Source organism: Lycorma delicatula, chromosome 2 (genome assembly GCF_047948215.1).
Source record: "Lycorma delicatula isolate Av1 chromosome 2, ASM4794821v1, whole genome shotgun sequence".
In the NCBI taxonomy this organism is placed as follows: domain Eukaryota; kingdom Metazoa; phylum Arthropoda; class Insecta; order Hemiptera; family Fulgoridae; genus Lycorma; species Lycorma delicatula.
This window is the reverse complement of record NC_134456.1, coordinates 210,107,953-210,120,078: the sequence shown is the minus strand read 5'-3', so window position 1 is coordinate 210,120,078 and position 12,126 is coordinate 210,107,953. Positions and strand designations below refer to the sequence as shown.

At 34.2% G+C, this 12,126-nt stretch overlaps 1 protein-coding gene across 2 annotated transcripts in view; it reads left to right on the top strand.

The window, feature by feature from the left end:
• The window catches only part of Imp (IGF-II mRNA-binding protein), a 227,493-nt gene that overhangs the window by 38,241 nt on the left and 177,126 nt on the right, over positions 1–12,126 (top strand). For both annotated transcript variants that reach the window (XM_075357133.1, XM_075357132.1), the window contains exon 2: positions 8,904–8,970. In XM_075357133.1, the coding sequence (XP_075213248.1) occupies positions 8,904–8,970 (67 nt within the window). The remainder of the gene's footprint in view (positions 1–8,903; positions 8,971–12,126) is intronic.

Genomic DNA, 12,126 nt, shown 5'->3' with positions numbered 1-12,126 from the left:
ACCGTAGACTTTTGAATTTTGTTAAAATTAATACCCCGTGTGCCTGTATTAGATGAAAATATAACCGATAACACACGGCTTTTCTCATTAGAATTTTAATTTAACGTATCTTCTACTTTTAAATTAAAAACTAATTAATTTCGAATTGTTTCTGCGCGTCTTCAAATATTCACTTTATAGAAATATACTCTTTTTTTACAAAGCGTCGTTTTATATATATATATATAATAGATTTACAGACATTTATCGGGTAAAGTTAATCGGAATTCTTTTACATTTTCCAAAATTTTTATCGTTTAAATACTTAAATATTGTATCTGGTTGCGGTCTGGATAGGAAAAAAATTACAATAATTGAGTTTAAGCCAAAAGTATTTGGAACGATCAAAGAAAATGTTTTTTGTATTTATCTTTTTTTTTAAGCGATCAAATTTATAGATTTCGTTAAGTAAAATCCCGATCGCATCGTTCTATAAAAACCATAGATTTCTAAAAATAAATATTTTTATAGATCATTTAGCTCACTCGACGATTAGGTTGTGAAGTAATGAAGGGAGAGAATTTTATCGGACATGCTTATATTTCATTAGAATTACTATCTTACGTCGTGTCTACGCGATCTACGTTCGGTTTAACGCGTTTGATGTTGCAAGTGTCGGTTTTTATAAAAATATCGTAATTATTTTTCGATTTCAGTATCGTTAGTTTAAAATATTAGGTTAAATTTTATTAACGTCCGAACGAGTATTAAAATCTTTTATCCGAAAGGTTTTACTTGTTCTCTTTTTTAACTTGGATTTTCGGTACGTAAATGTAATTCTTTTACGTATCCGTGCACCATATTCGTTCGTATATGTATATATATTTTTTATCCTTAAACCCTTAAATATTGCCCGATTAGCTTTCAGTCTTCTACACGTATTCGTGTGTAAACACGTACGCATTTTTGTTTTATTTTCTGCGATAGTTAAAAACTTAATTTCATTCTAATTTGTCCCCCCCCCCTACAAATGTTTAATTATCGCTCTGTTATTTAGTAGGGTTTCGTTACTCGACAATAAAAAAATACGTGACATCAACTTGTATAAATCTATTAAATTTATATACTTTTTTACAAAGGTTTATAAAAAAAAAGTCTTATTTTTGGTACTTTTGTAGAGTTGATTTTACGCGATGAAAATCGAATTTAAAAAAATATGCTTTTGTTATATTTTATAAGATGATCTGTACTTACCGACCGGCTCCGGTTCCCGCCAGAAATTTAGATTTCCCTATCTTCTGGTAATTTCCCTTCGGCGACCGGCACTGTTTTTTAGTGGCGGCTAGTAGTTATGCGTAGAAAAAAAAACTAGAGGAACGCCGCGGTGTTTGGCGCGATAGATCCGAGGCGCGGAACTAAACCGCGGTTAAAAGAGATTCTGACAACACCAATAGGAAGAGGCGTTGCTTACGGCTAAGGTCGCCCGTCGGTATCGCGGCAACCGATTGGATGCATCTCCACCGTCGTCTTTGTATACACTCGTACACACCGGCTTTACGCTGTCAGCCGCTGTAATAGATAGTACGTCAATGGAGTCTTGACTACTACTTTCATTCTAGTAATTTACACTGTTCCTTTCTTCGTTTCCCCTCCGTATAATGAAATATTTACCCTCCGGTTATCGAAGACCTGGAATTTACGCGCTTCTTAATTTTTTTTTAATACTATTCGAGACTTTCATTCAGGACGACGATTTCGCTTTATTTTGTTCGTTTAGTTTTATTTTAATTTTCGCGGATCGTTTATTTATTTAACCGTACCTAATATTATTTATGTAAAAAATTTAATATAAGATGAATAAATTTTTAGACCGGTTCGATCTTTTGATGTCGACTCGCGGAAATAGCGAAAGAGTTTTCTTGTACGGTGTACGTAAATATTTATCTATCGCGGATTAAAAATGTTATTTCTTTTCTTCGCATTTTTACGAATAGTTATATAAAATAATGGCAACTATCGAGGTCGATTATCTTTAATTCTACGTTATGTTTTTAAAAGGGATTGAAAACACGAATAAATATTTAAATTTGTAAAATCGTTACGTCGATGCGTTCGATCGTATAAAAAACGAGCTACCGCAATGGAAAAACATTAATTATGTTATTAACGGACGGATTAACCGATATAAGCTAAAACTATTGAAATAGGTAAATTTGTTAAAAAAAGTTCTTATTGTTTATTGTGAGTCGCTAAAATTATACGCGCTAAGACGTCTATGTTCGTGTAATAGTTGGAGTATTCGAAATAATAAAACGTTTATTAATTAGTAGACATGTAGCTTCAGTTCAACTTATTCTCGAGATATAAAATTTTAAATGTTTTCTTTATGCGAGTCTATCGGCTTAATATTAATATTTACTCCTTGATTTTTTGTAATTCACTTTTATTTTGTAAATTTGTATTTAGTTTTAATTATAAATTCCGTTTACGTTAATTATGCGGTATTAGAAATAATTTTGACGTAATACGAGGCCAGTTTTTTAAGTAAGGGCCGTTTTCAATTTGCCGCCATCAAATGCGATGGAAATCGACGGCGCTAATGCAATACTGTTTATTTACATCGACGATTATCTGTTTGCAAAAATAGGTTAAGTTATTCGCGTTACTCGCTGTGTACAGCCTGACAGAGACGAGTGCTACAATAAATAATCCTGCGAGACGTGAAACGCGATCGGTAGTTCGTTATCTGCTGGCGAAATATAAATCCGCTGCTGATATTCATAGAGAAATCATCGATGTTTACGAACCCGGTGTTACGTGCCAAGGTAAATTTCGTCGACTGTGTCGTTTGTTTCGCTGAGAAAGAACGTACGTTTACTACGAAAAACGCGGGGTCGCCCGACTGTCATCGCAGATGAATCGACCGAAAATGCGAACGCAAAAATATGTGAAAACAGAGGGCTTACTCTTCTCGATTATCGATTGAATTTTCTTTTGTTCCGCGATCAATAATTCACAATTTAACCGAAAGACTTTTTTACGGAAAGTCGTGTTCTGAACGGATACCGAAAACGTCGGCAGAAATACGTAAAGAAAAACGTCTCGCTGCAGCTCAAACGCATTTGAGACGCTACGAAAATGAAGATGGTGACTTAAGGAAACGCGGTGCGACCGGTGATGATACGCGGATATCTTATTCGAATTTCGTGACAAATCTGCGATCGATGCGATGGCTACATTCATTATCCCCGAAGTCCAAGCGAGAAAGTTAAGTGAGAAAGCTTACGGCTATAGTTTTTTTTTTTGGGATGCCGAAGAAATATTGCCGATTGAATTTCTTGAATCGCGGAAGAACTGTTAATACCGATAGTTCTGTGAAACGCTTACAGAACTTAGACGTTCAGTTCAAAACAAAAGACGCGAGAAGGTAAGCGACGGGGATTTTGTTTCTCCGCGATATCGCACGACCTCACACGGCAAACAAAACCGCTGCTGAACAATTGCTACGATTACCTCGGCAAATCTTCGAACATCCGCCTTACAGTGCGGATATTGCACAGAGTTATTATTACCTTTTTCTCCGTTTAAAACAATGGCTTGCATCGCAGGATATTGAAGGAGATGAGAAATTGTAGAACGATAATTGATTTGTCGGGAGAATTCTTGAAAACTGAATAATGAAGCCGGTAAGCCGAATTCAAAAATGTATCGCAGTAAAGTTTATTTTGTCATAATAAAGTTTTTTCTATATCGCTTATTTCATTTTTTATATCAGAACGGCCCTAACTTAAAAAAAAGACACCTTATATATTAACATCTATAAATATTAACTAATAAATACGTATATTTTTTGTCGATCTGCAAGATTTGTTTTCATAAATACTGTATAAATTTAAAGGATTTAATTAATTTATTACACATCGTATTCCAAATAGTTTTCCGCTATTTTACCTCCTGTAATAGATTTTGGATATAAGTGGGAATAAACATTTTGTCTGTTTAGACGCGTAAGCTATGCATTAGTATTACCTACAAGGATTGAATAGTCTTTGTTGTAGGTCCGCTTTTATTTTACCTTCCAAGTAATAAATCTTGGCTTTTCAAGTAAATATGCGCTATCGGAAACAGGTTTGGCCTGGAAATCGTGTAAGTTGCTAATTTTGTTTAAAAGTAGAGTATTTTTACGTTTCTCGTCGGATTTAATGTTTTATTTCCTTTTAATATTATTAATATTATTTTTTTAACATGATTATGTGGAACGATAATAATGAATTTTATTATTTAATATGTTGTTGCGGCAGTTTTAGTTTTTAATGCTACTACAACGACTGTTCAGACGAAAGAAGACGGCGTGATGCCACGTGTTGCCATCAGAAACTTATTTACGGTTGGTAGTACGGCCGGCCGCCATCTTGCTAGACGTTATCTAGCTAGACCAGAACTAGCTCTACGAGCAGAGTTGTTGTTGTAAGGTTGTAACGTAGCCTGTTCGCATCCTTTCGACTATTATTAACATATATATATAGTAGATTCTCATGCATTTTGAATGAAGGCGCATTTTTATTTTATTCGGGTCTTTTTATTTTTTATCGGTGAAACTATCTGTTAAAACCGATTTATTTCTGGATTTCTTTCTTTTTTGTTGTATAGATTAATTACACGGATCGTCTATAATATTTCTCTTTTTTTTTCGGAAAATATAACTATTTGTCCTTGAAAATTCTAGTTAATTTATGCACCGGTACTCCCTCGGGTTTGTTACCGTTATTTTTATCTAAAATTAGCGATAATTTTTGGAAGTTTGGGCAAAGTAAGCGATATTTTTAGTTATCTTGAAAAAGATACTTCTTTTTCTTAACTTCTAACTTCTTTTTTTCTTAAAAAAAGAAGTAAAGGTTAGCCGGTAAGGGAGTTATCCGCTTTTCTCTAAGGATTATAGTTTCATTCCGTATCTTTAATAAAACAATAAAAGAGTATTGTAACAGTCTACAAAAAATTATTTAACTTTTTCTCGTTTAAAGAGGTATTTATTTATGAAAATCCGATGCATAAAGATTTTAAGTTTTTTCTTATCGCGCTTTCTGCATCGCCTACCGCGACAACCCGATACATTTTTTATTCACAAAACGTTGTCCGGTTCTGTTACAAGCAAAAATCGTTACAGAATTTTATGTATGCGGCTGAAAAATCTGTATTAGAAAATTACTCCAGCGTTGGTTAACTAGCGGTTTGATTTACTGAAATTTGTCAAAACCTTTGGCCGAAATTTAGCGTTCTATTTCCAACGATCGATTATTAATATTAGATAGGAACTTTGTACATCCTTTTCTGGTACAGTGTATATCTGGTACGTCACCTACCTGTTAATTTTGTAATTTGATATAAGCTCAATTTAAGGAAAAAATTGCTGGGGTAGCTCAGTTAACGATTACTAAATAAATCTATGATAAAAAAAAATTATTGGCTTGCGACTTCTTAACTACAGTTATGAATTTGAGAAACTTTTAAATAAATTTCACACGACTTGTATTTCATAAATTGTATTAATTATTCGAATTTGTTGAAGATTTGGTCGAGAAATTTTGTAATTCTAAAAATCTTATAAGAATACTATTTATACGTTGCGATTCTTGGAATCATATAAATCTCATTAGGGCTATTAGGTGTTAGAAAGTAAAATGGCATTTTATTAATACACTATTTTTATCGTATGTTACTAACAGAATTTATATATCACTGGTTACTATTTAATTTTTTAATCTTTTTGATGGCGGGTAATTTTTTTAAAACTTCGAGATAAATAAAATTTTAATCGGCATTTAGTTTTAGTTTAAATAATTGTAGTTAAACTATGAACAGACAAATTTGATAACGCAGTAAACCATCCTGTTATCTATTTTATTATAGTCCCGTTATCGTTAAGACTATTATCGTTGATGTAAAACTTATTTTCTCCTTTAGATTTCTTTATTGGCTCCAAATAGCCTGCAGGAATGGTGGTGGATTGGTCGAAGAAATCACCCTCTTCGGGAATACGTAAAAATAACGTTACTAATTCTTTTGAATGGTCGAGTATAAAGTAACCTGGAATTTTAAGATTCAAGTGGACAACCTGCTCGAGAGAGTAGGATTTACGTTTAATTTCGTAGTCGAGAGTTCTAAGGTTCGAGTCCTTGTAAAGTTAGATGCGTTTATATGGATTTCAATACTAAACTGGATACCGGTGTTCTTCGACCATACATCTCAGGAGTGGTCGACCTGAGTCTGTTCAGGACTACATGTTTACCGGTACGTTTGCAGCTGCAGGCCCTGGCAATTCGGTAGCAGCAATTGAGTTTGCATACACACACACACACACACACACACAGAGAGAGAGAGAGAGAGAGAGATCTGATACCAATCTGGAAAAACTGGATGAAATATATATATATATATATATATATATATATATATATATATATATACTCTGTATAGTTCAGGCAATAGGCTCGGAAAAAGTAAAAGGATGGTAAAAATACTTTTTAAGAGTTTAAACAAGTACGTACACTACCTGAAAATTCAGTGCCGGTATTCATAGGTCATCGAAAAAGGTTATTTACTCTGTTAGAGTACATTCATCGTTTCAGATTCAGATTTAAAATACTGGAAACTAAATCCTTCGTAATTTTTTCGATTATTTTGTTGTAAATATTTCTGTTACGTCATTAGGGAATCTCTTTGCATTCATCAGGGAGTTTCCTCAATAGCCCGGTCCTTTCGGGTCCGAGTTGGAACGATGATATCCGAAAGTTTCACACTAGAAAAAAGTGTTACTTTGTTTGCTGCAGCTGTAATGTATAACAAACTGCGTGCGAAAATCCATTGTGTTCTTCATCTGCGGATGTTTTATCAATTTACCTAGCGCGTAGAACTAAAGCTACAGGCGAGAGGCTGCTTCAAAACACAATAACCCGTTCGGAATGGCGGTGTAAAACGACTCTAGAAACGTCAATTCTCTTGGTTGTGCTTTTGTGGTCGGCAACAAAACGTACATATTTCGCCTTCACAGCTTCGCCAATATTTTTTTCGTCGCTTAGCTGTACGCTATCGATTAGGTCTTACATATATAGTTAGCCCGACGTTCCGACTTGTAATTGTTCGATCAGATTCCACGAGTGCCTTACAGGCGATCAGTGACGTGTACTCGACACCTTGTTGTCTTTGAGATTCACTGTGTTATTTGGCAACTGAATCACCGTAATACAACAGTGAGCTTTTGCTGGATCCCCAGCCATATTGGTATTTCAGGCGATGAGCGTGTTGATGATGCGGCAAATTAAACCTCCTTTCACCGATCGCGTCGCTTCGAACGATCTTGTCTGTTTTCTTAAGAGAATGGTTCACGATGAGTGGTAAAGCGAACTGATGCTAATATTTACAATATACTTCGTCAAATTAAGAATACTGCGTCACCGTGGAGCTCCTCGTGCAGAAATAACCGTGGAGAAAAGGTTATTATTTGCCGTTTGCGAATTGGGCATACTAGGCTCGCTCATGGATATCTGATGACGCAAACAGTTGCGCCCGTTTGTGCACGCTGCGATTGCCAACTAACAATGCGCTACATCCGTGTGGATTGTATCTGTTATCAGGCATTGCGTCGCAATTTTAAACTGGGGGCTAAAATGCGAACTATTCTAGGGGATAATGAAATGTTATTTTATATTTTACGGTCTTATAGTCGTCCGTTTATATTCAAATATTTGAATTACTGTAGTGAGTTTCAGCTGTATGTGCCATTTGCCGTAAAATAAATTATAATTTTATTATTTTAATTAAGATGGAGCTTTTTTGTTGCTGGGTTTTAGTTTTTAATTAATTTTTAATTTTTTTCCTCTTCAGTCATTTGACTGGTATGATGCAGCTCTCCAAGTTTCCCTATTTAGTGCTGCCAGTCGTTTCATTTCGGTGTACCCCCCTACATCCTACGTCCCTAACAATTTGTTTTACGTATTCCAAACGTTGCCTTCCTGCGCAATTTTTCCCATCTTTCTTTCCCTCGCATATCAAAGCGACTATTTCAGCACTAAATTCCAACTCTATGAATATATTTCCTTTTCTAAGATTTCGACTTAAATTTATTTTTATTATTATAGTTTTCCGTAGGTCCTTTTTCCGTAGCATCCTGGTTACTAGTAACATCTCCTTTCCCCAAAAACGTTTTTCCCCTAATAATGCGTTTCTATTTATGATTAATGCTCTAATTTTCTTTAAAGTAAATATTTTTGAAATATGAAGAAGATAACAGCTTGCGGTTTTAGGCTAATAATATTGCTAATCGTTAATTAGATGTAAGTGTTAAGAAATCGGACCGCATTAATTTTGTTTTAAAGTAGTTATAAGATTTTAAACGAATTAAACGTACGCGTAGTGTTTAAAGTTAAAATAGGATTGTTCAGTAAATCTTTTCCCGATGTCAAATAGGTCGATTTTGAAGTTTTGGAAATACGAGTAAGCAGTCGTTAAAAATTACTAAGAGCATTTGATTTTCCGCTAGAAGCGGTCGTTTGTGAGTGGGGTGGTTTTGGGGCAGCTTTATGTTGCACCGGTTAGCAAGTGTTTATGGAAATTCGGTAAATTATAGACCGGAGGTTTGAAACGGTTTGAGCCCTGCGAATTAAATAGCTATTTTAAAGGGAAAATTTTTTACAGAAACTGTTAAACGACGATTAATTTATATTTTTAATTTAATATTGTTATAGCGACTACGTTTAACGACCCCGTTCGATAGATATTTTTAAATTCTCATCAAATATTACCGGATACAGTTATCGTTATCGCATTTTAAAAATGTATTTTCGATGTCATTAGTTTATTATTTGTATCATATTAGTTTTTGTTGCAGGCAGTTTATAAATTGTTGTGTGTATGTATGTATGTTACAGGAGTTAGCTTTCTCGGATCCAGCATTGTAGTTGAACCTTCTGTCGCCGGAGGCAGCAAAGGCAAAAGGTGAGTTGAATCGACTTACATTTCGTAGAAAATAAAATAGCAGCGTCTTGGCTTCGCTTGCTCTCTTTTCTTTCGCTCTGTTTCTGTCTTTTTTCTTCTAGTGCGTTTGCATATATTATACGTGTAGCGCCCGGCTTTTGTGTAGTAATCGCAGGTCCCGCGCGTCAAAATATATTCGTGTATATTCTGTTATATGTATATTTGTAATATCCTTTTCGTTAGACCACGGTCGCTTACCAGTGTGACCTTCTCCGTTTAATAATTTCAGTTTATACGGAAACGTTTCACGTAATGTATTTTAACGTTAATATATTCTTTCCGTTTTTAAATGCAGTTACTTTGTACATTATACAGTACTATAAATTATGCACTATTATACTTTATTTTACCTCCCTTCCCTATTTATATTTCGTATTTTAATATTTTGTTTTAGGAAAACGCCCGTATAGGGCCAGTGAACTTATATCGGTCGCCTTTTTTTATTAGATTAATCTATAACGCAGTTAAAGTAATTTAAATCTGTATAAAAAAGGAGGTTGTTTTAATATTGATGAGATGTATCCTTTTTTGTTTGTATTCCAAAACGTTTTAACCGGTAAGGAAAGATTTTTTCTACAGATCGATTGTTTAACGTATTTACGTAACCTTTATTAAAACCGTGCTTATATTTCAGAGTAAAACCTCAGAAATTACTGGGGTATTTATTCGATTTAACGCTACTCTCCTTACTTTCTTGTTCTGTCTCGTGCCGGAGAACGGTTAGAGAAGTCTGTAATTTCTCCTTGCGACCGATGAAGGTCCGTAATCCGTCAGCTCTTGATTACCCGCTCGATTACTGACGGGCGCTTACCCGTGAGCGTGAACCTTCAGTTTTCTAATTAAATGCTTATAAAAATATATTCGGTTTAAAACTTTTTTGTAAAAAAGATGATTTCGTGAATGACCGTTAATTTTTCGCACGAGGAGTATTTTACGCTTCTTGAAAGTATTAAATTATGGTTGTTTAATCTCTGGATGTCATACAAAGGTTTTTTAAACCGTAAATAATTACGTCAATAAAAAAAAATGGAATTAAGATAAATGTAGGTGAATTAGAATGTATTTTTTATGCTGAATCTTAAAAAATGAAAATCAGAGTTTCTTCTCATCCTTAGATTTTTAATTATGACAACTTAAAATATTGAGAAAAACTTAAATAGTACAATACAAAAATAATAATAATTACAATTAAAATTCCTGCTTTTATTTTGCAAACATTTACGTTTATCTTAATTTCTTTTTTCTTATTTTCCTTTTGTGTTCAGTGAAGTCTTCTCCTCATCCGGCAGTAGTCACTCATCATAGATTCATCCCGTCTGATTTGGTAACGTTGTTCCATTTGTTTAACGTATGTTTAACGTATATCTTGGTGGAACCTTCTGCTTGTTCGTCGCTGATGTCAGCCGAGTTTAAAGGGAAAACGTCCTAATGAGAATGTAGAAAATTAATTTTCAATGACATTCTGCAGCCTAAATTTTTGTAGTTCACTAAGATTTCATTTATAAGCCGATCTCATTTATAAGGTTAAGCCGATAAGTTTTGTTTCCAAGAAAACCAGTAACCACCATTTTTGAATGACTTCCGTGCCGCTAGTTCTTTACGATTCAGTTTGCTGTCAAATATATTTTCACGGATTAATTTTCTTATTTGTGGTCCGAAGAATATTCCCTCTTTTAATTTGGCTTCACTTAATCGTGAAAAAACGTCAGCTAAATGTTTAAAGCCGTCTCCATCTTTATCTAATACTTTTATAAAATTCTTCATCAAGCCTAGTTTTATGTGTAGAGGTGGTAAAATAATACGATCCGCTTCGGTAAGGGGAATATCGACAACATTTTCATTTCCTGTGGCAAACCGATTTCTTTTTGGCCAGTTTTTAACCGCCTAATGTTTATCTGTAGCCCGAATATCCTACAAACACAAGAAACACGTATATTTTGTAAAGCCACTCTGGAGACCGAAAAGAAGCCCTATCGCTTTCAGGTCAGAGATAATTCTCCATCAGTATTCATCATACAAAATGGCTTTTAATATTTTTGACATACTTTCATATTTTTCTTTCATTCTACAGCATTTACCTACCGGTATTGAAGAAAACTTATTCGGGTTATGCAACAACACTGCCTGTAGGCTTCTTTTTGATGAGTCTATAAGTAATCGCCGATCACGAATAACATATTCAGCGTCGAGTTCAGACATTAGTCCTTTAACATCAAGACGGGAACAAATTAAACCATCTCTTCTAAGATATTTCAGTAAATTTTCGTTTCGATTTCTATATACTGAAATTTTAGCATCCGTGTTTAATAAATTTCATTTTTTAAGACGTGAGCGTAGGAATTTTGCATGTAGTTTTGACAAATACAAGTCACGAATTATGTCGTTAAGTTCTGCTTGTGTGATGAAGTAAGGTTCAGTAGTCGATTCTTTTGGAATGTAATTAATATTTATTAAAGTTGATGAATCATCGGTCGAGCATTCTGAGGAATGTGTAAATCGGTCGGAATCTGTAAATCAACACCATGAAGTAGTATCGGTGTCTTAGCTGAATCGACATTTGGGTATGCGATACTGCTTTCATTTTTTTTGAATTGAAACCGGTAACATTTGTTTAGCAAAGTAGCAGTCATCAACGGTTAATAGGTTTTCGCCAAATTATAGGTACGCCAAAACGCAAATGCTCTTTTTCTCCTTTTTTAACCACCGGGTTAGTTTAACGAAGCATTTGATGCACGTTATATCTGGAGCCCAGGATTTATCTCTTTCTTCCAAGAGTCAGTCGAAATAACGTTTATAAGCTGTTTTCAGCAGATTAAATATCGGTTTTCGTTGACGTTTCGTGGTGAATTCTCAGCAAACGTAACAAAAAATATTTGTAGAATTTTTGTAAGCCCGATTTTTATTCATTGTAAAATTAAAAATATTTTAATGAATGAAAGTAAAAGTTTCTGAAATATTACAGAAATACTTAAAAATTTTACGTAATTAAGTATTTCTGTAATATTACACTTACGAAACGATTTTTATAACGTGTGTACGATATAATCGGTACCGCAACTAAAGAACACAAGTCACACCAAGGGCTGAACTCTAACTGAAGAGAATTTCATCGCGTTG